Genomic DNA, 25,339 nt, shown 5'->3' with positions numbered 1-25,339 from the left:
ATTCAAACTTCTTCCATGTTTTCTTCAACTCAGGACTTTGGTACCCAGTTTGATTGGTTACAGGCCAGTGGGCTTACCAAGCTTGTCCACTTTCTACAAGATGGGTTTCTGCTCACAAGGCCTCAAATCATGGATTGTTGCTTGGTGCCCCTGAACCCTTTCGCCCTCAACCAGCTTCTACATTTCCTACTCACATCGGATTGCTTTCACTCAGACGCAACATCCTATAGCATTCAGTGTGGAAATCATTTAGTTCGAAGGGCATTATTTCTCGCTTTTATCAAGAGCTACTAATTGGGCGAGTCACTCACAAAGACACATTCTACCAACACTGGGAAACCGAGGTGGCTCAATCCTTTTTGGAGGACCAATCCAGCAGATAGCCAAGACCTGTCGCTTCTTCCTCTTTAACATCAGCAAAATTCGCCCTTTCCTCTCTGAACACACCACCCGAACTCTCGTCCACGCTCTCATTACCTCTCGCCTGGACTACTGCAACTTACTCCTCACCGGCCTCCCACTTAGCCATCTATCCCCCCTTCAGTCTGTTCAGAACTCTGCTGCACGTCTCATATTCCGCCAGAACCGATATACTCATATCACCCCTCTCCTCAGGTCACTTCACTGGCTTCCGATCAGATACCGCATTCAATTCAAGCTTCTCCTTCTTACCTACAAATGCACTCAGTCTGCTGCCCCTCACTACCTCTCTACCCTCATCTCCCCTTACGTTCCCGCCCGTAACCTCCGTTCACAGGATAAATCCCTCCTCTCAGTACCCTTCTCCACCACCGCCAACTCCAGGCTCCGCTCATTCTGCCTCGCCTCACCCTATGCTTGGAACGACCTTCCTGAGCCCTTACGCCAAGCCCCCTCCCTGCCCATCTTCAAGTCTTTGCTTAAAGCCCACCTCTTCAATGCTGCGTTCGGCACCTAACCCTTACCGTTCAGTGAATCCAGACTGCCCCAATTTGACTGCCCCGATCGGACCGACCGTTCACTTGTCTATTAGATTGTAAGCTCTTGAGCAGGGACTGTCTCTCTTTGTTAAATTGTACAGCGCTGCGTAACCCTAGTAGCGCTCTAGAAATGTTAAGTAGTAGTAGTAGTAGCCAACAGGAAGGTAGCCACAGCAGTCTCACACCAAGATTCACAATACAAATTGTTATGCAGAGTGTACATCACCCCATACAAACTGCAAAAGTTTTCTGAGGCTTCCTCTGTTTTGGAGGCAGTGTGGAGCGCTGGGTACGTTCCAGCATATGTGATGGGATTGCATCAAGATTCAACACTTATGGGACACAGTCTGGATGGTCAGCAATTGTATATCTTCTACTGCCTATGCCCATAGCTATGAGATGGCCATGTTACATATACATATTGACAACACAATTCAGATTCTGGACAGAACACATCTTCTCTTTACTTTTGGAAGCTTGAGTGGCCCTAGCAATGTGTTGAAAGCAATCACAGCCACCCCCAGTACTTGAATGGATTACCAAACTGCACTATATTATTGAGGGTGAGAGGTTTCGCGTGATACTGCAGGGTCATCTGAAGCAGTGGGAAAGGCGTTGAGCACCTTTAATTACATTCCTTGCCACAGATTCTACTACCTGGGATTCTCATTGACTTGCCCTGGATTTTACTGGTTATGTTACCCACCTATACGCTTCTTAAAGAACCCCCCCCCCCCCCTACATTTTATTTCCCCCCTCTTTCCAGGGAGGTTGTACCTATTAGTATATTTTCCCTTTGGAGGTCTTTTCATTATAGCAGTTCTGATTAGTTTCCTAAGGGACTATTGGACGTGTGGACAAGAGGATTTTTCTTGTTGTTGTTGGCTGTTTCTTTACGCCTTAAAGGTTCTTCTGTTGTGCAAAATGTTAATAATGAAGTATTTCCATGTTGGTCTTATGATGCATGTTCCTAGAGAAAGATACCGCTACGAGCAGCTCTGTAACCTCCACAGAAAGGAAGGACCCTTAACAACCCAAGCCATAACATGAAAACAAATAGAAATAAGCAAGTTTTATTACAAAGATTTTCCAAATGAAAATAAAACTATCTGAGGGAAAACCAGCAACATACAATGCTTTCCCAACCACTCAATGTACAGCTTCCTCACAGGACACGTCTCGGCAGGCCCCGTGCCACAAACTGCACAAATCAAATCCAGCACCACCAAGATTGTACAAAATTTACATACAAATGGCCCCTGCCCCCAGAAGACCTCTGTGACATTAGCAGCATTTATTAGGCTCATAACTGCCCAGAAGCCCAAGAAGGGCAGTGGCAACAGGATATCCCTTCTCAGCTTTCTGCAAGGGCTACCACGAGAGAGAAGGCAGAGCGAGGAAGACAACTCTTTAAGAAAACCTCCTCAGCTTCAAACGAGAAAAGAAAGAGGAGGTAGCAGTGCATGGCCCCTGCGAGCTCCAGCCTATCACTGCTGGGAGACAGAGAAGGGGCTGAGGTCCGTTCTATTTGCTGTACAAGAGAGTTCCATGAGTACACATAGAAAACATAAATAAGGATTGGAAGCTGAAGGGATCTGACCCTTGTCCCACCCAGTCCCAAAACCTTCAACCTCTCCTTCGTGGGGTCCCAGCAGCCCCTGGTATAAAGCACATTAGGACCCCAACTTGGGGATTCAGGCAAGCAAAAAGGAATCCATCAACCCCCAGGTACAAGGCAGAGAGCCCCCCCCCCCCCTTTCCAAAAGTCCTCCCTTTGTGTCCAAGGTAGGAAATGTCGACTCCAACCCCCTCCTTCTTCCAAATCCTTCCCCCACTGTGTCTCAGGCAGGGAAGGAGGGATCCGGCTTCACTCCGCTCCTAAGACAACTTTGGTTCTTCCTTTAACCTTAAGAGAAACCAGAACAGAGACGGTTAATAACTAGAATGACAGTCCCAAACATCTTCCAACCAGAGCTGGCATTTCCCTTTCATCCTTTACAAAACCAGGAATGCTAGGTGGAAGGACACAGAGAGGCGCATTTTCAAAATGTCAGAGTAACCTATGGAACTTTGTAAGTCTAAGTGCTTTGAAAATGAGCCCCTAAATGTCTCAGTCAAATAATCCAATGGGCCATCCCCAGCTCAGACTCCAGAACACCCTTGTAAACCCCAAGGCACAGGAGGCACTGTCCACACCCCCCATGCAGGCAGAGGGGTCCAGAGGGTGTCACCTGCACCTCCTGCTAGTGGAAAATAAAAAACACATTCAGCAGCCTGTGTGCTGCATCCTGCCCTCACCTCTTGGGCTCCATTTTCTCTTCTCTCCCTTTTTCATCCTCTTTCACATCTGAAAAAGAAGAGCAAATACATGCAAATGGTAAAAATCCCCCACCAGTGCCCTCAGTTTCCCCGCAGACACACCCCAGTGGCTCCCTCAGATGTGTTCTCACCACTCCTCTCTTCAGTAGCCTTCTCTTCCTCAGTTTTACAACGCTTTGCTTTCTTATAATTGGCAACATTTCGGCGTCCCCCCTCTCCTTCCTCTTCCGAATCGGAGAATTCTTCATCGCAAACGATTCTCTTATCAGAAGAGCGAACTGTGAACAAAGAAGTCAGCTCAGCATCTTTTTTTGTTAATTGCTGTTTGTCAATTACAGCAGCGCAGTGGGCTGGGGGGAAAAAAAAAAAAACAGTGCTTTAGTGGGGCAGGATCCTTGGACAGTGTTCGAAAAGCTGACACCTACTTGATATGCGTTTGTCAGGATCCTCCTCGTCTTCATCTCCACTGTCATCTGGAAGTGCATCCTCCGGGATGGCCTGCATCTGCACCCCTGGGGCGTGAGGGAGCATTCGCAAGTTCTCAAAGAGACGCTGCCTGTAAGCCAAAAAGCCACAAGCCTGAAGCCACTGTGCTATTCAGAGCATGCAAGTCAGGCCGCCCCCCTCCCCCGTCCTCCACACTCATCATCTTGTGGTTTATAACCCGCTGTATCCTGTGCCTTGTCCTATTTATTTCTCTTTTTCCTCTAGTTAGATAATATTGAGCTGAAGAACTTGAAAGAAGCTGGAAAGTGTGTGGGTTTCACTCTCTTCACATGCAGACTTGTGGATTTGTGTTAGTGGCTGGGGGGAGGGGGGTACCTGTGTCTAGAATTATAAGGTGTCAAGGTGGGGGACGTCTGTGCTAGACCCCTGTAGTGCACACCATTTCACCCGCTCCTCCGACTGCCTACCTCCTCCCCTCCCCAACATGCTGTACACTCCTCTTTGGAATTTCTTTAGGGCGGCATGGCCTGGCTCCTCACTACCCTTCTGCTTCTTTGGGTGGGAGGTCCTGACCCAACTTCAAGCCCTCCGTGCCTTGTCCTGCCCCATCTGTGTACCTTTCTCTCTCTGTCCTTCCACACATACACAAGCAAACATGCATTCAGAGGAACGAAAGGACAGACTAGAACAGATGCCCTCATGTTAGCACAGCACATATCAAAGGTGACTTGTGTAAAATGAGCTGATGCTTTAGTGCAGTCACAGAAATTCATACCAAGCTGTGGATTCTGCTGCTCACCTTCTCTCGGATTTATGTTTCTTCATGAAAAAACCCACGCCCCTGAATCCTGAGAGAGTTCTTGTTTTTCTCACGATGACAGCCCTGGCCCCACCCCCTGAATCCCCCCAAAAGTCTGAGGCTCCTTGTTCCTTCTCCAATTCCCTGCTGCCCCACCCCTCCTGGTGACAGCTCAGCCATCCCACCACTCACTTGATCTTCTCCAGGTACTCGTTGGTGTTCTGGTTGGTCATGTTTGATGGACTGATGTGAAGCTTAAAATCTGGTCCAAAGTATTCAAAATAATCATTGTATGGCAGCTCTAGGGAGAGACGATTGAGTTAAAGATGACAGCTTGGACATCAAGATGCTGTGCACTGCCCCTGCCCCATCACAGACTACTTTGCGACACAATTGCTGCACCTCACCCTGCACATCCAGCATGGAAGACCTTTCCTCACTTTCTGTTGATCCAGTGCAGAGAAAAGTCCCAGATCCTCTGGTCATACTAGCACATCCCCTGTAGTTCCCAAGACCCTGGACAGAAAATGCAGCAGTCTCCCTTCCCCCTTACATTCCTATTCCTCCTTCCTTTCTTTCACTGTGATTTTAAGCAAAGTGTTTCATTTGCTAAGCTCACCGTTTGGAATCTCTGCATCCAATGCCACCGAAGTCTCAAAGGTCCAGCAGCGGGCCACATTGCGAATGGTGTAGCCGCCCCCCCCAAGCATCAATAACGGCAAGTTAAATGTCTTTATGAATTCCACACACTTTGCGTGACCTGTGTGGACAGAGACACAGAAAACTTGTGATAGGATGGACAGAAACTATTTCACACAAGGAGGAAAAAGAGGCAGTGATGGAAGGGGAGACAAAGAGCACAGCAGCTGTAAAAGGAGCAGCAGAGGCGTAGGGAACTATCGTCAACAGCAGCAGACGGGACAAGCACAAGAGGCAGCAAGGGAGCTGTGTTCATGGTCCCTGCTTGGCTCAGTGACTTTCCTGGGGGCTGGGCTCTCAGGGGCTCTACCCCCCCCCCCCCCCCCCACCCATACTCTAAAAACATCAGGGGCTCTTCATCTACGGGGTGAACCACAGATGGACCCTTGAATTGCTCCTGGGAAGTGATCTCCAATTCGCCCTTGTTCAATTCTCCTAGTCTGGGGCAGTGACCTGACTTTTGTGACAGAAAGGAGTTAGCAGGTTTTATACTGAACTACATCACTATGAGAGTAGTTTTAAAAGTACTTTCATACTTTACTCTGTGTAGGCCTCCTGGAACTTTCAAAGCAAGTGTAATTCATCCACTTCCACTTTGAAAACTACCCCAACGAATTTACCCCTGTGGCAGTGACGGTCGGGGACAAGGCAGAACAGGAGGGCAACAGCAGCTGGTGAAAAGGCAGAACAGGGTAGTGATGGTGGCAGCTGTAGAGTTGCAGGAGGTAACTTTAGATCTGACTACACTCTGTCTTGGCAGTGTCATTCATCTACCTTTGATGGTTAGATTGAAGCATCCTAGCCTATCCCCGGAAAGAGAATCAGCTCCGCACTGCAGAACCACAGCACTGGGCTGGTACATCTCCATCACTTTTGTCATCACCTGCAGAAGAAAAGCACAGCTATACACTTCAGGCACAACAGGGGAGGGCAAGGGGGGGGGGGGGGCCAATGCCGTCAGGGGAACAGAAGGAGTGATCCAAACGTGGGGCCTAGAACTCCTGCCCATCCTCAATTTTTGCACTATTGCTAGAATTTCCCAAAAGTCTGGGGAAAACCAAAGGTGTTTCAGCAGAGTCACTGTACATCTGTGTCATGATGAATAATCTATATTAATAATTCTCACCTGGAAAACATTCTGAAGCTCACTCTGTGGGAGGGAAACAGTGAAGGCTAGGCTGTCAGCTCACTCACTCTCACTCATGCACCACTCACTGTCACTCATAGACCCGCCCTCAGCCACGCCCCTTCCGGACATAATTCGCAACCCCAACGTTCTAAATGAAGCCTACAAACCGGAAGTGTGAGGCACCAGAGATATCCTTTTTGCCCATGGCTCAAAACTGGAACTGTGAGGCGTCCTCTGCCGCGCCCACGCGTCAGAATGGGATGACGACGAGGGCGGAGCACAGTCCACAAGCACACGCGATCTCCCCCTGCCCCTCGGCGGCCATGGTTCAGACGGGACCCGCATCACACAGCACGCAGGTGCCTGGAGGGGGCTTCGGGGCCAGCTGGGTCGCTGACAATGCATGCGGATGGGTGGGGAGGCTGCATGCACCGGCCCCCACGAGGATTGCTGCACACACAAACCGGGGGTTGGCGGACAGCTGGGTCCCTGGCGATGGCTGGGGAGGCTGCACACGCCGGGAGACACGAGCGTCGCTGCACACCACAACCTTGCTAGCGCCCGTTTCATCTCTCCCAGAAACGGGCCTTTTTTTACTAGTGAGACCAGAAATGCAGCGCCACTATCCAGAAACAATTCCAGAAAAAAAAACAACCACCCACTTACCGGCTTAAAAATGGCCTCATAGGATTCATCATCAATTCCATCCCTGAGAGGGTAGTTTACAGCGTAGTATTTTCCCTTTCCAGCACCAATATCCTACGGAGACAGACAAGTCAGATGAGTGGCCGGGACTCTCAGATCAGTTAGCACAGCACAGTGTAGAAAAGCTGCTTCTCACCCGCAGGTCTCCAGTGCCAGGGAAGTACTCTCCATACTTGTGGAAGGACACCGTCATGACACGATCTGTGGTGTAAAAAGCTTCCTCCACACCATCCCCATGATGAATATCAATGTCTATATACAGCACTCTCTGGTGGTACCTGAGACACAGAGAACAGCAGATCAGCCAAGCATCCGCGCATCACTCAGCAGAAAAACAAGAACACAAACCCGCAATTCTCAAACTGACTACATTAGTGACGGTCTTCCTTGTTCAGGGTGTGAGGCCATCAGAGCTGAAGATGGATAACCTGGATGCCCAGCAAACAGCTAATTACAAGCCAGTGTCAAATCTGCCTCTTTTTTGAGTAAACTACTGGAGAAAGCAGTGGCCTGACACTTATGGTATCGAGACAGTAATACAATCATTACTTAATAAATGGGGTCTTTGTTGGGAAGAAGGGCAATGGGTTATTCTCCTCACATCAACTTCTGACAGAGTTCATCTTCAGACCCTAGTGAGGCAATCGGGGGATTTTGCGGTAGGGGAGGGTTGTTTGGAGTTTGTTTTCCTTTTTTGTATGTGTGTTGGGGAGGGACGAGACACAGAGGAATACGTAGTACAGCATAGATCGGTATAACCCTGTATGTATTTAACATCTATGCAGCTCCTTTATGTAAGAAGTTCATGAATTGGGTTTCTCCTAGAAGCCCTGTCGATTATTTCCAGAAATTATCACCAAGAGAGGAGGATCTAGGCAGGAAGGAGTTACCATAGTTGGCAATGAAGAGATTGAAAGCTGGTTAAAAAGGAAGAGACAACATAAATTGCAGAAAATCAGAGACACTGTATTTAGAAAAATTAAAGTTACATTCATCAGAACTTATTACACCTTTAAGTCTGATGGGTCTTATAGATACTGATTTAACCTTTGAGACGTGTGTTTGCGGTGATACAATGAGCATTTAGTCCTATAGGGTACTTATCAGTTAGGGGCACTTCTTTCCTCAGGTGTCACATTGGTTTATTATGCCATTGTGTATTTGGGGTTAACTGAACAGGAACTGTGAATATGAGTGAATTACAGGTTAGGGGTTAATGTCACCCCATGCAGTTCACCCTCTATCGGTTACCGATTGATGTAGGATGTCAGTTTAAAGTGCTACTTTGTGCTTCTCAGGTGTTGTCAGGAAGGCTCCACTGTATTTGCCAGAACTGTTAGTTACATGTACATTTGCAGGCTCTAGGCTGGGAAACTCAGGTGTGAAAGAAGCGAGTCTGCAGCTGACACACAGATATGGAACTCACTCCCACAGGAGGACTTGGATTTGAACCTTTTGCAAACATATTTTAACTATGGGTGAGAAGTGTGAATTTCTTGGGGTGCTCTACCTTTATATAATAAGGGACGTGAATTATGTACTGTAAGTTTATGTATATCTGTGAGTGTTTTGTTTTACTGTGCTCTGCCTCTATTAAAGTTACTTCGATTTTATGACTTAGCATCGTAATAAATGAAAGGAAACATAGGGATACATACTTTAACAATTCCAGAATAGCCAAGACTATATCATTCACATAGCAGAAGCCAGAAGCTTCGGACTTCTTGGCATGATGAAGGCCTCCAGCCCAGTTCACAGCTATGTCCGTCTGCTGCTTGTTTAGTTTAACAGCACTGGCTGGAAAGGGAAAGGAATCAGAGAGTGAAATCCCAGTAAAGCCAAGTGCAATTGACAGAACTACATAAACGTGATGCCTCGGTTCAAACACTGCCACTCAAAAGTAGCTTCCACAATAACAGTATCCCTCCTGTCTCTGAGCATTGTTCGGATTTTAATTTCTAGTCTTTTCAAACTCTGAGCTCAAGGCGAGTTTCATATTCAGGTACAGCTGGTAGGTGCCTGCCACAATCAAACCTCTACCTAAGAGAATGAAGTGTAAAGTGACTCGCTCCTCTTTAGCTGTACCTTGACCCTCCTGTACCCGCAACACACAATATTTTTGTGTTTCTTGCAGCCCCCAGTTCTAGCCCACACTCACTGTGCTACAGAGAATCCTCCACTCAACAGTCCCTGCACTGTCAGTCAGTGCTTTGGAGTAATTTTATAAATCTTTTTCAGATGGGGCCACATATGCCTGGAAATGGCCTCTTATTGAATACCAACCAGTGTAAAACCATATGCCATAATGTGATGGTGTGTATTTTACCAGTAGGCATCTACCGGAGCAGAGCCTAGTTGGGGTTTAAAGTATACATGTAGATTATAAAACACGCTAACCACACATGTATGTGAATACTACAGGCATGATTTCTGCTGTATATTATGAAGACCCATAAGCACCTATGTGTCTTTCACCTGTCCATTTACAAAATGTGACTGCATTATGTATTTCCTGTGTAGTCCCAGAAGCGGAAAAATAACCCACTGTCCTCAAGCAGTTAGCAAACATCCTTCTAACTGTCTGTCATATGCTGTAATCCACTGAGAAGCTATGTTTTAACAAATGAAAACAAATATGCAACTGTCTTACCCACTGAGCCACCGGTGGAAAGCTGACAAAATTCAAATAGACCATCAAACACAGGACAATCTTCTCCGACGTTAACTGAAAATAAAAGGTCACAGCTTTTACTAAAGCCAAACAGCACAGCACTCAGACCAGAAGCAAGACTGAAAGCAGAGCTCTGAGCTGTACAGCCACACGAAGGCAGGGCGAGGGAACAAAGCAATTACAGCTTCTCAACTTTTGACTGTCAGGCAAGGGGTGGGAGGCTTCTCAGCCAAAGCCAAAATCTTTCATGACTCCTTCCACTATCAGCCAGCACTCCCGGCTTCATTAACGTTTAAGTCTAAACATGGGTGAGCAAGAGACATGTGGAAAGTAGAGAGCTTCTGAAAATTACAAGCAGTAGCAGTTCAGGAGCAAACATCGCCAGCTGAAGTTCGTAATTGTTCTGTAAGCAGCCGTGTAGTTCATTCTAACTGATTAAAATGGTCTGGTACCTTGAATTTCCTGTCACGATAATAGGAATACACATTTTTAAGATTTACATAAAGTCCTTTCACCTCAAAAATATCAGTTATAACTAGTCAAGCACTTTTGACCCCCATTTCCCTGTAAAAGAAGGATGAGCACCAAAGAAGATAGTGAGATTTGGATTCCTAACCTCCCCCCCCCCCCCCCAATTTCCACAGATACTTTACATTACATGTTCAATGTGGGATACAAAGCAGCAGCAGCAGCACCAGGAAACCTGTGAAGAGAGAAAGGGAGACCACAGGGCAGAGGAAACCCGTTCAACTTACATCTCTGCATTTGTTTGCTGTACTCAGACATGTTATCTGGGCGGATGGATCGCAGAAACTTGATGTAATCATCACTATGGTACTTGGTCATCTCTTCTGCATTTGCCTTGTGTGGACGCTACAAGGGAAGAACAACACATGAACAGCTATCATATTATTATTACAGATTTTGTATTCTGCCTCAGTTGAAGGACACATCACAATTGGTAAAGAGCTGAGTTAATCAGTCCAGGAATTACAGTAGGATGACTCATTTTGGATGCGTCCTCATAAAGGTTATATGATTAGGTGTTGGCTAAGCCTGCCTTACAGAATAGGAAGGTTTTTAGCAGCTTTCTGAAATTCAGATTGTGTACACGCTCATAGAGAAAAACAGAGCAGGGTTCACACTCTCCACAGCAACCAAACACAACAAAAAAACGGGGTGGAGAGGGCCCAATGTCAAGAGATCAGTCGCCACACACAAGGGTAAGATGCTCCAGAAAAAACCTTCATTTGGACCCAACATGGTCCGTGTTTCGGCTATATCAGCCTTCTTCAGGGGTCAATCGATGAATATTCGATGATATATCGATTGATGGAGCATTTAATGATCATTAATAAGAGTCACAAAAACCTTGTCCCCCCCCTTTTTTCTCCTGCGGGGGGCCTCCTGCAGAGGACAGGGAGGTACAGAGGTCTCAGGGCAGCAACAGCACTGACACCTTTTAGTTAAAATATTTAAAGTGTTTAGAATGCTCCAGCACTGCTGTAAAACATTGACCCCTGATGAAGGCTGATATAGCCGAAACACGGATCGTGTTGGGTCCAAATAAAGGTTTTTCTGGAGCATCAGTCTGTGGTGACTGATCTCTTGACATTGGGCCCTCTCCACCCCATTTTTTTGTCACGCTCTTAGAGAATCATCTAGTTGGTATGGAATAGGTAGAGTCAGATGTTTGGTTGATTTTACATTGGAAATTTGAGATGAAGTTGCAGGTATTATATCTAGAAAAGGAACTTCATAATAAAGTTACAAAATTCAGCATATACTCAGGACCTTCTCCATTGAGAATTTTAAAGGAAGTGACATGCAGTTTATGCTGTATTCTTTCCCTGATTGATAGCCAGGGGAGTTAATGCAAAAGGCAATTTTACGTATCTCATTTTCACTAAACTGGCTGTTTCTGGGCTTCACCTGGCCCAACACCCAACCAGCTTCACAGCATCCCACACTTTCTTCTGTGTATCATCACACAGGCCACTTTCTACTTCCTGTTAAGAGTGTATGCAGTCCATCCTTACGTATATCTCCATTTTTCTGTAAAGACCATAGTTGAGCAAGAGATTGTGAGTCATTCGGATGCGATGAGGCTTCATGGGATGCCCCTGTCCGTAGTAGTAATTTCCAACATCCCCTGGAAAAGAATAACAGTTGCAGGTAAAGAAAGAGATGGCTCCCCAGTGCCAGTCAGAGGTGCATTTTGGGCGAGTCTAGGCTCTGGACCTGGAGGTAGGGGTTGTATCCTGTTGGTACCCAGAATCCAATCCTGGATGGAAGGGTCTGTTTTGCATAGGTCAGGTGTCTGGCCCCAGGGGCGAGGATTGTGTTGGAGCAGGTTCCTGGATTCCAGTCTTGGGGAGAAGGACCCATTCTATGTGGGTCTGATGCTGAGGGTGGGGTTCCCGTTGGAACTGGGGTCCATGCTAGGTGAGTGGGGGATGGGATGGGGGTTTCTGGAATCCAGTCCTGGGAAAGGGGTCTGGCCCGGGTGGGAGGGTCCTCTTGGAACTGGCTCCCAGAATCCAGTCTTGGGGGAGGGGACCGGACCAAGTCTGTTTGAGTCTGGGTGGAAAATGAATGGGGGCAGAGCGGGGGGGGGCCTCTTGGAACTGGCTCTTAGAATCCACTCCTGGAGGTAGGGTTTGGTGGGGGTGATGGTGAAGGTAGGGGGGATTCTATTGGATCCGGCTTTAAGAATCCAGTCCTGGACGGAAGGGTCTGTTTTGCATGGGTCAGGGGTCTGGCCCCAGGGGTTCCTGGATTGGTTCTGTGTGGGTCTGATGCAGAGGGTGGGGTTTCTGGGAAGGGGTCCATGCTGGGTGGGTTGGGGGTGATTGAAGGCCTGAGGGTTCCTGTTGGTTATGGTTTCTGGAATCCAGTCCTGGGGGGAGGGGTCTATTCTATGTGGGTCTGGCCCCAGGGATTGGGGGAGGTGAGAACTGGCTCCCAGAATTCAGTCTTGGGGGGGCCGAGTCTGTTTGGGAATGGGGGTGTGGGGGGGCCTATTGGAACTGGGTCCCGGAATCCACTCCTGGGTGGGGGGGGGGGGAGTCTGTTGAGCAGATTGGGCTCTAGTGAATGGTGCTGGTTATTGGCGCTGCCCCGGGCCTCACTCACCGTCGTAGTAATAACAGACTTTCTTCTTTGTTCCTTGAGTCAGCGCCATTTTCCCTCCCTTCCGCAGCCCCAGTCAGCTTTCAACGCAACCCATCCTCCCCGGAGCATGCTGGGAAGGGGCGGGGCTCTACAGCAACAACCAGTGAGAAGGCGCTGCGTACAGCGTCGTAGGGCGAACTGGCAGCCGTGTAACCAATCAGAATTGCGAAGGCGAGGCTTCCATAGATACTAGCAGGTTAGAGTGTTTTCGAGCGGCGGAGTTGAAACCCGTTGTAGGCCCCGCCCGGGTGGGGGAGGGGAGGCGAGGGGAGGGTGGGGGGGCTCTTCGCCGGACCAGTGGTCTGTCTCTCTCAGTCCCTTCGGACGTTATTGTCATTTGCTCATCGAAGCGCTCTGAATTCTTCCCAGTGCTGCTGCTCCCTTTGCTTTGGCCGGCGCCGCAGCAGGTGTACAGGGCGCTGTACAGAGCCCGTCCCTGCGCCAGGGAGCTGACACGCTGGTTGGCCACAGCCTGGAATGGCGTTCTCTAGTCTCAGTGCACAACCCCCCCCCAAAAAAAAAAAAAAGTCAGATCTAGCCCCAGCCCTGCTCAGCAACCTTAGAAAAGTGACTTTTTTTTATTATGCATTTGAACTTGTAATAAAATTATTATTATTTATTGCATTTGTATCCCACATTTTCCCACCTATTTGCAGGCTCAAAGTGGCTTACAGAGTTTGGTTATGACATAATCATTCCATGATATCAGATACAATTAGTAATGTACAATGAAGAGAGAAAGAAGGTGTTAGGCAGGATAGAAGGTGGACTGTGATAACTGGGTGGATTGGTGGGGTAGTTTTGTAGGCTATGGGTTCTCTTTGTAGGCCTTGGGAAAATTCTAGGATAAGCAGCATAAAATCTGTTTTACTGTTCTGGCATCTTGCCAGGTACTTGTGACCTGGATTGGCCACTGTTGGAAATAGGATACTGGGCTTGATGGATCTTTGGTCTGTCCCAGTATGGCAACGCTTATGTTCTTTTCTACATCCACTTTCAGGAGCTTCCCCACAAGAGAAGGAGGTAATTCACTACTGGTTGCCAAAAGTTAAGGGCAAAGATGCTGTGCACTAAGCATGAATTCTATAGTGGCAATTTTGGGTGTAACACTAGTGAGTCCACAGTTATGTGCCAACATTTAGGTGCAGCTGCTTACACCATTTGAAGTGTAAATGTTTGCAGCCGATTTTTAAAAAGGGTTCCGGGGTGATCTAGGCAATTACAGACCAGTAAGCCTGACTTCAGTGCCGTGGAAAATAGTGGAAAGTATTATAAAGAATACAGTTATGGGAAATATAGACAAACATGGTTTCATGGGACAGAGTCAGCATGGGTTCAACCGAGGGAAGTCTTGCTTCATCAATTTGCTTCATTTTTTTTGAAGGCGTGAATAAACATCGGTAATGGTGAGCTGGGTAATGTACTGTATCTAGATTTTCAGAAAGCTTTTGATAAAGTTCCCCATGAGAGACTCCTGAGAAAATAAAAAAATCATGGGATAGGAGGCAATATCCTGTGGATTAGGCAGGATCGTAGCCAGACAGATTTTGGGTCTAGGCAAGAAGTGGGTGGGCACCAAGTGTTTCCCCTCCCCCCCAACCACCAAAAAAATATCTCAGCTGGCGGGAAAACGCTTCTTTACACCTTGGCAGTCTGCAGCAGGTGTGCGCTGAAAAATGAACACGCGCAGGTGCCAGTATCATGGAATGTAGCGTTTTCGTTACCATCAGAGGGAAGTTTTCAGCTGGCCGAGCTTGGGATCCCCACCAGCTACCACTAAACGTGTGCTACTGTTGGGTGGGCCTGAGCCCTAAATGGGTGGGCCCTGGCCCACCCAGGCCCACCTGTGGCTACGTCACTGGGATTAGGAATTGGTTATTCCACAGAAAACAGAGGGTAGGGTTAAATGGCCATTTTTCTCAACGGAGTAGGGTGAACAGTGGAGTGCTGCAGGGATCTGTACTGGGACCGGAGCTATTTCACATATTTATAAACGATATGGAAATCGGAATGATGAGTGAGGTGATCAAATTTGCAGATGACACAAAACTATTCAAGGCTGTTAAAATACATGCGGACTGTGAAAAATTGCAGGAAGACCTAAGGAAATTGGAAGATTGGGCATCCAAATGGCAGATGAAATTTAATGTGGACAAATGCAAAGTGATGCGTATTGGAAAGAATAATCCGAATCATAGTTACTTGATGCTAAGGTCCACCTTGGGGGTCAGCAACCAAGAAAAAGATCTAGGTGTCGTAGATAACACGTTGAAATCTTCTGCTCAGTGTGTTGTGGCAGCCAAAAAAGCAAACAGGATGCTAGGAATTATTAGGAAAAGGATGGCAAATAAGACCAAGAATATTAAAATGCCTCAGTATCACTCCATGGTGCAACCTTACCTTGAGTATTATGTTCAATTTTGGTCGCAGTATCTCAAAAAGATATAGTGGAATTAGAAATGGTTCAAAGAGCGACCAAAATGATAACGGGGATGGAACTCCTCTCATATGAGGAAAGGCTTGGAAACTCCTCTTATATGTTAGGGCTCTTCAGCTTGGAAAAGAGACGGATGAGGGGGAATATAATTGAGGTCTACAAAATCCTGAGTGGTGCAGAACAAGCAGAAGCAAATCGATTTTTTACTTGTTCCAAAAGTTCAAAGACCAGGGGATACTCAAGGAAGTTACATGGAAATACTTTAAAAACAAATAGTAGGAAATATTTTTTCACTCAATGAATAGTTACGCTCTGAAACTCTTTGCCGGAGGATGTGTAACAGTGGTTAGTGTATCTAGATTTTTTTAAATGGTTGGACAAGTTCCTGGAGGCGAAATCCATAGTCTGGTTATTGAGATGGACATGGGAGAAGTCGCTGTTTGCTCCAGGATTGGTAGCATGGAATGTTGCCACCATGTACTGTAGGTTTCAGCCAGGTACTTGTGACCTACATTGGTCACTGCTGGAAATAGGAGACTGGGCTAAATGGACCATTGGTCTGACCCAGTATGGCTACTCTTATATTCTTATGCTACAGTTGCATTTGTAATTGTTGGTATGGGCAGGCCCCAGACCTTCTCATGCTCCTCCCAAGTCCACATCCCCTTTTTAGTCACGCATTAAAGGTTACAGAATGCAGACTAAGGGCAGTTACACATTTAACTGCACATTAATGCCAAAAATTGGTTGTTAGTGTCAATCAGTAGATAATTTGTCACTTAAGTTACATGCATAACTGTAGGTATTCTATAATCTGTGCAGTTTTGCACTTTAAGCGTAACATTGAGCACGCAGGATTATAGAATGAGGCTTAATTTATGCATATAAGTGGCATCTGCGAAATCCCTTGCCTTTGTCCACACGGTATGACAATCTCCTTACCTTTTCCTGTGCATGTAGACACCCATCCATAAACACTTAAACACATCACTCAGATGCAGACAATATAGTCTTTCTCCATTTATTTACTCATAGTCATAACAAAACACAAATAGATTTTAAAGACTAGAAAAATGCTATGTTACTTTCAGTTCTGTAGGCTTGTATAGGGTGGAGCCAGACTTTAGGAGGACACTTCCTGGTTTTTCTATATGTTAGGCAGTTCCTGATGTTATAGAACATTTTAAACTCACATGCAAGAAATGTGAGAGAGCACAGAATAGCACAATACTGATGTATATCTTGCAAAGACTTTTCTCCTGTGGTAAATGTACCTAGCAAGGTGCTGCAGTGATTAATCGTGTGATAGAGGCTTTTCTTAACAGCATTACACGTGTTGGTCTGCAGGGACTGAGTGATTTCTGGCCTAAGACTAGTCTTCTCATCCGCTGGGAGGTTTTCTTGATGCAAAGCCAGGACAGGGTCACCTGTTCATATGACCCGGAAGTGGTGTTATTTTGCAAACTAACACTAGACAGAGGTCCAGATGCCACCCGACATTTTACAGGAGGGAGCCAGGTTTTTAGTATTCCTATCCCCACCTCCTCACCTTTTAGTCCAGCCAGTAGTTGGGAATATAGATGAGTGACAGTGTATATAACATGAGACAAAGTGTTGAACAGACAACAGGTGGACATTCAAAATGTAGAAAGTGATGAAATGCTAAAAGATCCAGGTCTGTCGGGGGTTTCCTTTGTGTTGCTCTGTTAGAGAAGGGTCACTTTTTCACTGTGCTTATTACAACGTCATAGCTTACGACACTCAATGGGTGCCTTCAATTAGGTATTAGCTGCCAAGATGCAGTGCTGAGCGTTAATTCTATAACTGCGTCTGGCTTCCAAGATTCCACTATGGAAAAGTAGCGTAAGTCAGATCTATTCACTTACATTTGCAGCGTGTGTCACTTTGGCATGCAACTTACAGTCTATTCTAAGTTGCATTTACACACTGACTTGGACATAATTTATAGCATAGCATGGAATGCACATCCAGCAAGTGGTAGTATATTATAAGAAATATACAGCACTTAAACTTAGGTCCCGAGTTATAGAATGATAGAGATTATGTGTTAAATTCCCATTTTATGTAGTGGGACACACAATACATACATTGGACTGAAAAAGTTAATCAAAAACCCTGGCACTGAATAGTCTGCTAAGTGATCTAGTACTGGAATATATAGAAAGAGGAAGGCACAGCACAGTATTTGAACAGCAGGTGGTGCTGGAGAGCAGGAGTGAGGTGAGGTGCATTAGCAGAGTTGTGCGTGTGTAAGGGCTCTCATTACTTGAATAGCTGGTGTACCTAGAGGACAGGAGTGAGGTGCATTGGCAGAGCTGTGCATTTGAAGGATCTCATTCCTGGATTAGCAGGGGTGACACAGGATAGGAGTGAGGTGCATTGGCAGAGTTGTGTGTGAGGTGGTCTCATTATCGTGCAGCAGGGTAGATGCATTGGCAGAGCTGTGTGAGGGAGTTTGAACAATTCCTGGTCACTGTGGTATCAGTGACTGTTATACAGATGGTCATTAGGTTGCAGCTTTCAGGGGAGGAGAGTCTTTGAGCTTCACCTTCCAACTGCCGGTGATTTCTTAAGTCTTGCTTTATATAGGGATTCAAGGCACAGTATAGATGTAACATTTTCCTCTCAAAGGTCAATGCTTTTGGAGGGATCCTGTCATGGCTGAGCTTGGTATTGGCCTTCAGTGGCAGTGAAAAAGTCCTCAAGCAGGGCTCTGAGGAACTCAAAAGTGGGCCGCTCCTCGGGCTTCTCCGTCCAGCACCGCATCATCACGTCATACAGCTCCTCTGAGCAGTTGTCTGGCTGGGGCATACGGTAACCTCGTTCCAAGTTCTGGATCACTTCTGGATTTGTCATGCCTGCAGTGAAACATCCGAAGGGTTATACACTGGTTTTAATCCAGTGGTTCCCAAACCTGGTCCTGGAGGCCCAGCCAGTCGGGTTTTCAGGATGTCCACAATGAATATTCATACAAATATCATCATACATGACTATAATACTTTTAAAACCAACAAACAGTGGATCCAAAAAAGTCCTCTCACAAGTGGTGTTTTCCTAAACAAGTTCTTTATTTCGAATCAATTAAAACAACCCGACACGAATCGTGTTTCGGCCGTAAAGGCCTGCGTCAGGGGTCTATTGATTTCCAAATACAGAAATAATCTTTTAGAACAAATGACAAACAGTTAACTTCTGCTAACTGAGAAATCGCATACAAAGTGCCACAGAGAAGGCTGTGCAGTGGCACTTTGTATGCGATTTCTCAGCAGAAGTTAACTGTTTGCCATTTGTTCTAAAAGATTATTTCTGTATTTGGAAATCAATGGACCCCTGACGCAGGCCTTTACGGCCGAAACACGATTCGTGTCGGGTTGTTTTAATTGATTCGAAATAAAGACCTTGTTTAGGAAAACACCACTTGTGAGAGGACCTTTTTGGATCCACTGTTTGTTGGTTTTGGCTTTCGCTTCTCCTGTGGAGAGATCACCTTCTGTAGGTGTTGGCTATAATACTTTTAACAACAAACAGTACTCCTGTTCTATATAAATTACAAAATCTTTATTAGTGAAAACAAACCAGTGCATTAAAAGAATTACCAAATAGTATCCCTGCAACTCACTCACACTGCCATCCACACCAGACTTACAGTGGGGGAAATAAATATTTGATCCCTTGCTGATTTTGTAAGTTTGCCCACTGACAAAGACATGAGCAGCCCATAATTGAAGGGTAGGTTATTGGTAACAGTGAGAGATAGCACATCACAAATTAAATCCGGAAAATCACATTGTGGAAAGTATATGAATTTATTTGCATTCTGCAGAGGGAAATAAGTATTTGATCCCCCACCAACCAGTAAGAGATCTGGCCCCTACAGACCAGGTAGATGCTCCAAATCAACTCGTTACCTGCATGACAGACAGCTGTCGGCAATGGTCACCTGTATGAAAGACACCTGTCCACAGACTCAGTGAATCAGTCAGACTCTAACCTCTACAAAATGGCCAAGAGCAAGGAGCTGTCTAAGGATGTCAGGGACAAGATCATACACCTGCACAAGGCTGGAATGGGCTACAAAACCATCAGTAAGACGCTGGGCGAGAAGGAGACAACTGTTGGTGCCATAGTAAGAAAATGGAAGAAGTACAAAATGACTGTCAATCGACAAAGATCTGGGGCTCCAAGCAAAATCTCACCTCGTGGGGTATCCTTGATCATGAGGAAGGTTAGAAATCAGCCTACAACTACAAGGGGGGAACTTGTCAATGATCTCAAGGCAGCTGGGACCACTGTCACCACGAAAACCATTGGTAACACATTACGACATAACGGATTGCAATCCTGCAGTGCCCGCAAGGTCCCCCTGCTCCGGAAGGCACATGTGACGGCCCGTCTGAAGTTTGCCAGTGAACACCTGGATGATGCCGAGAGTGATTGGGAGAAGGTGCTGTGGTCAGATGAGACAAAAATTGAGCTCTTTGGCATGAACTCAACTCGCCGTGTTTGGAGGAAGAGAAATGCTGCCTATGACCCAAAGAACACCGTCCCCACTGTCAAGCATGGAGGTGGAAATGTTATGTTTTGGGGGTGTTTCTCTGCTAAGGGCACAGGACTACTTCACCGCATCAATGGGAGAATGGATGGGGCCATGTACCGTACAATTCTGAGTGACAACCTCCTTCCCTCCGCCAGGGCCTTAAAAATGGGTCGTGGCTGGGTCTTCCAGCACGACAATGACCCAAAACATACAGCCAAGGCAACAAAGGAGTGGCTCAGGAAGAAGCACATTAGGGTCATGGAGTGGCCTAGCCAGTCACCAGACCTTAATCCCATTGAAAACTTATGGAGGGAGCTGAAGCTGCGAGTTGCCAAGCGACAGCCCAGAACTCTTAATGATTTAGAGATGATCTGCAAAGAGGAGTGGACCAAAATTCCTCCTGACATGTGTGCAAACCTCATCATCAACTACAGAAGACGTCTGACCGCTGTGCTTGCCAACAAGGGTTTTGCCACCAAGTATTAGGTCTTGTTTGCCAGAGGGATTAAATACTTATTTCCCTCTGCAGAATGCAAATAAATTCATATACTTTCCACAATGTGATTTTCCGGATTTAATTTGTGATGTGCTATCTCTCACTGTTACCAATAACCTACCCTTCAATTATGGGCTGCTCATGTCTTTGTCAGTGGGCAAACTTACAAAATCAGCAAGGGATCAAATACTTATTTCCCCCACTGTATACCCTGATCACATGTAAATCCCAAAAAGAACATTGAACATAAACCCTAAATTGCAGTTTCTTCAGTCTCTGTGTATCATCAGAGCACAATCTCAATAAAGATCAGTCAGTGAGCCCTAAAAAAACACAAGGGCACACAAAACACAAGGGCACACACAACCCTGGAAGCTTGGAGGTGGGGCTGGGATTCCCTGCTTGGACGTTAGTCCCGTTGGTGATAAGGGGTGGTTCCCCCTGAGGAAGAGCTACGAAATGCGGTCTCGCATTGGGGAACTTTGGAGTATACCAACTATGTGGGTTTAATTTACCCATCCCTGGAAGCCTCCCACTTACCTGAAGCATTCTTTGGCTGCCTTTAATTTAAAGGTTTGTGTGCAGGAGGATCACAGAAGATTTGTGTGACTCTGCAATTCCCAGTGTTTCTCTGTGGTTTTTTTAATCACAGGAATAAGAACAGTGGCTTTATATTGCAGTGGAGTTTTTTTCTTTCTTCACTTGAGAACTTGTTGGATACAAAGATCAGCAATGTTCAATATCTGCTACAATTATTAAGAACTGGGTTTTGTGTGCCCTTCTGATCTTTATTACTACTACTACTACTTAACATTTCTAAAGCGCTACTAGGGTTACGCAGCGCTGTACAAATTAACATAGAGGGACAGTCCCTGCTCAAGGAGCTTACAATCTAAAAGACAAGTGAACAGTCAGTCCGAAAGGGGCAGTCTGGATTACTGAACGGTAAGAGTTAGGTGGCGAACGCAGCATTGAAGAGGTGGGCTTTAAGCAAAGACTTGAAGATGGGCAGGGAGGGGGCTTGGCGTAAGGGCTCAGGAAGGTTGTTCCAAGCATGGGGTGAGGCGAGGCAGAATGAGCGGAGCCTGGAGTTGGCGGTGGTGGAGAAGGGTACTGAGAGGAGGGATTTGTCCTGTGAACGGAGGTTTTGGGTGGGAATGTAAGGGGAGATGAGGGTAGAAAGGTAGTGAGGGGCAGCAGACTGAGTGCATTTGTAGGTAAGAAGGAGAAGCTTGAACTGTATGCAGTATCTGATTGGAAGCCAGTGAAGTGACCTGAGGAGAGGGGTGATATGAGTATATCGGTTCTGGCGGAATATAAGACGTGCAGCAGAGTTCTGAACAGATTGAAGGGGGGATAGATGGCTAAGTGGGAGGCCGGTGAGGAGTAAGTTGCAGTAGTCAAGGCGAGAAGTAATGAGAGCGTGGACAAGAGTTCGGGTGGTGTGTTCAGAGAGGAAAGGGCGAATTTTGCTGATGTTAAAGAGGAAGAAGCGACAGGTCTTGGCTATCTGCTGGATATGCGCAGAGAAGGAGAGGGAGGAGTCAAAGATGACACCAAGGTTGCGGGCAGATGAGACGGGGAGGATGAGGGTGTTATCAACTGATATAGAAAGTGGAGGAAGGGGAGAAGTGGGTTTTGGTGGAAAGACGATGAGCTCGGTCTTGGACATGTTCAGTTTCAGGTGGCGGTTGGACATCCAGGCAGCAATGTCGGATAAGCAGGCTGATACCTTTGCCTGGGTCTCAGCAGTGATGTCTGGTGTGGAGAGATACAGCTGGGTGTCATCAGCATAGAGATGATACTGGAAACCATGAGATGAGATCAGGGAGCCCAGGGAAGAGGTGTAGATTGAGAAGAGAAGGGGTCCAAGGACAGATCCCTGGGGAACGCCAACAGATAGCGGGATGGGGGTGGAGGAAGATCCATGAGAGTGAACTCTGAAGGTGCGGTAGGAGAGATAGGAGGAGAACCAGGAGAGGACAGCGCCTTGGAACCCAAATGAGGACAGTGTGGCAAGAAGTAAGTCATGATTGACCGTGTCAAAAGCGGCGGATAGATCGAGGAGGATGAGGATGGAGTAGTTGGGCAGAGAAATCTCGCCGTTTCCTCCTCAGTTCCGGTCCAGATGAATGCTGTGATCCACCAGATCTCCAGTCGATTCTAACTCAGCTCCGGTCCGGTCGAGGATAGCCAGGTAGGTCTGTTACGCTGGACCTCTGGAGCTCTGGAGCTCATTTACAGAGCTCCTACCTGTCGGCCATCTTGTAGACTGTTGTCTTTTTTTTATCCCTATTATTGATTCACAGAGACTGAAGAAACTGCAATTTAGGGTTTATGTTCAATGTTCTTTGTGGGATTTGCATATGTGATCAGGGTATAAGTCTGGTGTGGATGGCAGTGTGAGTGAGTTGCAGGGATACTATTTGGTAATTCTTTTAATGCACTGGTTTGTTTTCACTAATAAAGATTTTGTAATTTATATAGAATAGGAGTACTGTTTGTTGTTAATGTTTTAGGTACCTCCTATTATACAGTATATATATCCCCTATTAGGATTAAGATTTTATAACACTTTTCAAACATACACTTTGGGGTCCTTTTTCCAAGCTGCAGTGAAAAGGGCCCCTGCGGAAACGGCGGCAACCATTTTTGTCAATCACCAGCAGGTAAAAATCCCCCCCCAAACACATGGCCATGCGATAAGCTTGTACTTACCGTGTGGCCATGCGAAGGGGGGGGGGAGAGCACTGCCACACATTTTATATATTGCATGGAAATTTAGGCTTATTCTATAACGTACGCCTAAATTAAGGGGTACGGTATAGAATATGCTTAGGTGAATTTAATTTCAATGCCAGTTTTTTAGGCGTAATATCCAGAATCCAGTCCTTAACGGACAGTGATGCTGAATGTCAGGTGAGAATGCAGCGGTGGTGTCAGGGCAGAGCGATTTTCAGTCCAGTAACTGGGGAAGTTAACACAGCAGGCAAGTTGCCCTAACTTTATCCACTTCATTATCTGAGTATATTAGTCTGAACATGGCCCAGCACCTGGATAACTGCCACCAGCCACACATGACCAGCTACCATGTCCTTGATGAAATCCCCTTGGAATAGACATGTCTTCCTTCAGCTCCTATGGAAGAAATTGCTGGTCACTCTTGGCTTTTCTGCCATGGTTCATTACCTGGGTAAGGAATTCGCCCGTAGGTGACAATTTCCGTCAGCAGAATCCCAAAAGACCAAACGTCTGATTTAATGGTGAATGTACCATAGTTTATGGCTTCTGGGGCCGTCCACTTGATGGGGAATTTTGCTCCTGAAAACAAAACACGGGAAGAAAACAAAAATGACATTAACATACGCAAAGAAAACTGAAAGGAGGGCTGAGGCCTGAAAGAGAGGGAAAGGAAAGCAGAAAGGCAGAAGCCACCTGTTTTAATGTTCATGTCATGTATTTGTTTATAATTCATCATCTTATCCATGCTAGATGAGGTACAGTCCATCATATACAGGTATAAAACATACATAAAATCAATGGGGCCAATATTCAACCAGCAGAGCGCAGGGTTTCTTTAAACGTTGACCTGCCGCTGGCTAAATTAGATCTGCATAGTCAGTGCTGCACACTATCTGCACAGCAGCACTGAATGTCGGCAGTTTGGCAGTGCCTGGAACAGGGCCGTCGAGAGACTTAGCCGGGCCCGGGGAAAGGCCGCCGCCACTGCCGCCCCCCCAGATCGCCACTGCAACTGAAATACCTTGGGGCTGGCAGGGATCCCAAGGCCCCGCCAGCGGAAGAATCCAGCACTGCTCACCACTCCATGCCTACCCTGCCCCTGTGGCTGCTTTTTTCAAAACCGAGCATGCGCCTGAGGGAGAAAAGCAGCCGCTCGGCACAGCGGTAGAGGCGAGCGAAGAGCAGTGCTGGAGGGGGGCCCAGCGCAGGAGTTCTACTCATGTCGGGACGCGATCACTTAGGGCCCATCAGGAGCAGGAGTGAGAGAGAGAAACCCTGACGCCAGGCCCCCCCTTGGAGGCCGGGCCTGGGGAATTTTGCCCCCCCCTGCCCCCCTCGGCGGCCCTGGCCTGGAAGTTATCTTACAACCAATATTCAGTACCAATTCTCACACAGCTTAGGGCCCCTTTTTATGCAGCTCACCATTTCTGGTTATCCAAGCATCATCAGCAGGGCTGGACAGTGTCAGAGAGAGCAGATATCCAATGGCACCAAGGTGGTATATAAGAAGTATAACCCAGGGGACATAAGCAACAGATAGCATAAAATGTTCAAATAACACTACACATTATAGCACAACACAATGCAAATTAAAACAGCTTAATAACAAAAGGGACAAGCAGAGGCGGAACATACAGACAGATAAGACAGAATAACAGGAGTTTAGAGAGATGGTAAGAGTGATTAATGAAGACAAATTGTACGTGGAGTCAGAAAAAGTGCATGAAAATGCTCTCAGCTAGGACCCATGTGCTAAGCAAGACAGTATGTGCAGCCAAGTGTCCTCTTCCATGAAAGACGTAACGTTATTAAATCATCCATCTTTCCATTATGTAGCAGTAGTTTTCCTTTGTGAGCACTAGGTGGGGCTAAAATGACATGGGACTCAGTAAATCAGCTCTAAGGGTCGCTGTCCCATTTGTCCCCTTTTCATGCAGGGATATGGTTCAGAGAGCAGTGTTTGGCTGCAGCAGTGCGTTTTTTCTAGCAAAAAAGATGCTGGTGGTACTCAAATGCCAGGCCATCCTCACATAAGTACATAAGTAATGCCACACTGGGAAAAGACCAAGGGTCCATCGAGCCCAGCATCCTATCCACGACAGCGGCCAATCCAGGCCAAGGGCACCTGGCGAACTTCCCAAACGTACAAACATTCTATACATGTTATTCCTGGAATTGTGGATTTTTCCCAAGTCCATTTAGTA

At 46.6% G+C, this 25,339-nt stretch overlaps 2 protein-coding genes across 2 annotated transcripts in view; both read right to left on the bottom strand.

Annotated features, from left to right (window-relative positions):
- Positions 1-2,016: 2,016 nt before the first annotated feature.
- Positions 2,017-12,953, bottom strand: HDAC1 (histone deacetylase 1). The gene is made up of 14 exons (XM_030219642.1): positions 12,864-12,953; positions 11,768-11,880; positions 10,484-10,601; positions 9,708-9,782; positions 8,716-8,854; positions 7,194-7,335; positions 7,019-7,111; positions 5,998-6,106; positions 5,144-5,284; positions 4,717-4,825; positions 3,704-3,834; positions 3,410-3,556; positions 3,258-3,306; positions 2,017-2,865 (listed from the first exon to the last, which is right to left on the bottom strand). Exons 1-14 carry the CDS (start codon positions 12,910-12,912, stop codon positions 2,838-2,840), a joined length of 1,443 nt encoding a protein of 480 aa, XP_030075502.1. The 5' UTR covers positions 12,913-12,953; the 3' UTR covers positions 2,017-2,837.
- Positions 12,954-16,346: 3,393 nt separating this feature from the next.
- LCK (LCK proto-oncogene, Src family tyrosine kinase) overlaps positions 16,347-25,339 on the bottom strand; it is a 44,793-nt gene continuing 35,800 nt past the window's right edge. The window contains exons 12-13 of the mRNA XM_030219633.1: positions 23,583-23,714; positions 16,347-18,218 (exon numbers count right to left, since the gene is read on the bottom strand). Coding sequence (XP_030075493.1) covers positions 18,016-18,218; positions 23,583-23,714 — 335 coding nt within the window. The 3' untranslated portion in view covers positions 16,347-18,015. The remainder of the gene's footprint in view (positions 18,219-23,582; positions 23,715-25,339) is intronic.

This window comes from Microcaecilia unicolor, chromosome 11 (genome assembly GCF_901765095.1).
Source record: "Microcaecilia unicolor chromosome 11, aMicUni1.1, whole genome shotgun sequence".
Taxonomy (NCBI): domain Eukaryota; kingdom Metazoa; phylum Chordata; class Amphibia; order Gymnophiona; family Siphonopidae; genus Microcaecilia; species Microcaecilia unicolor.
The sequence above is the reverse complement of the archived record's forward strand: the minus strand, read 5'-3'. Positions and strand labels throughout refer to the sequence as shown.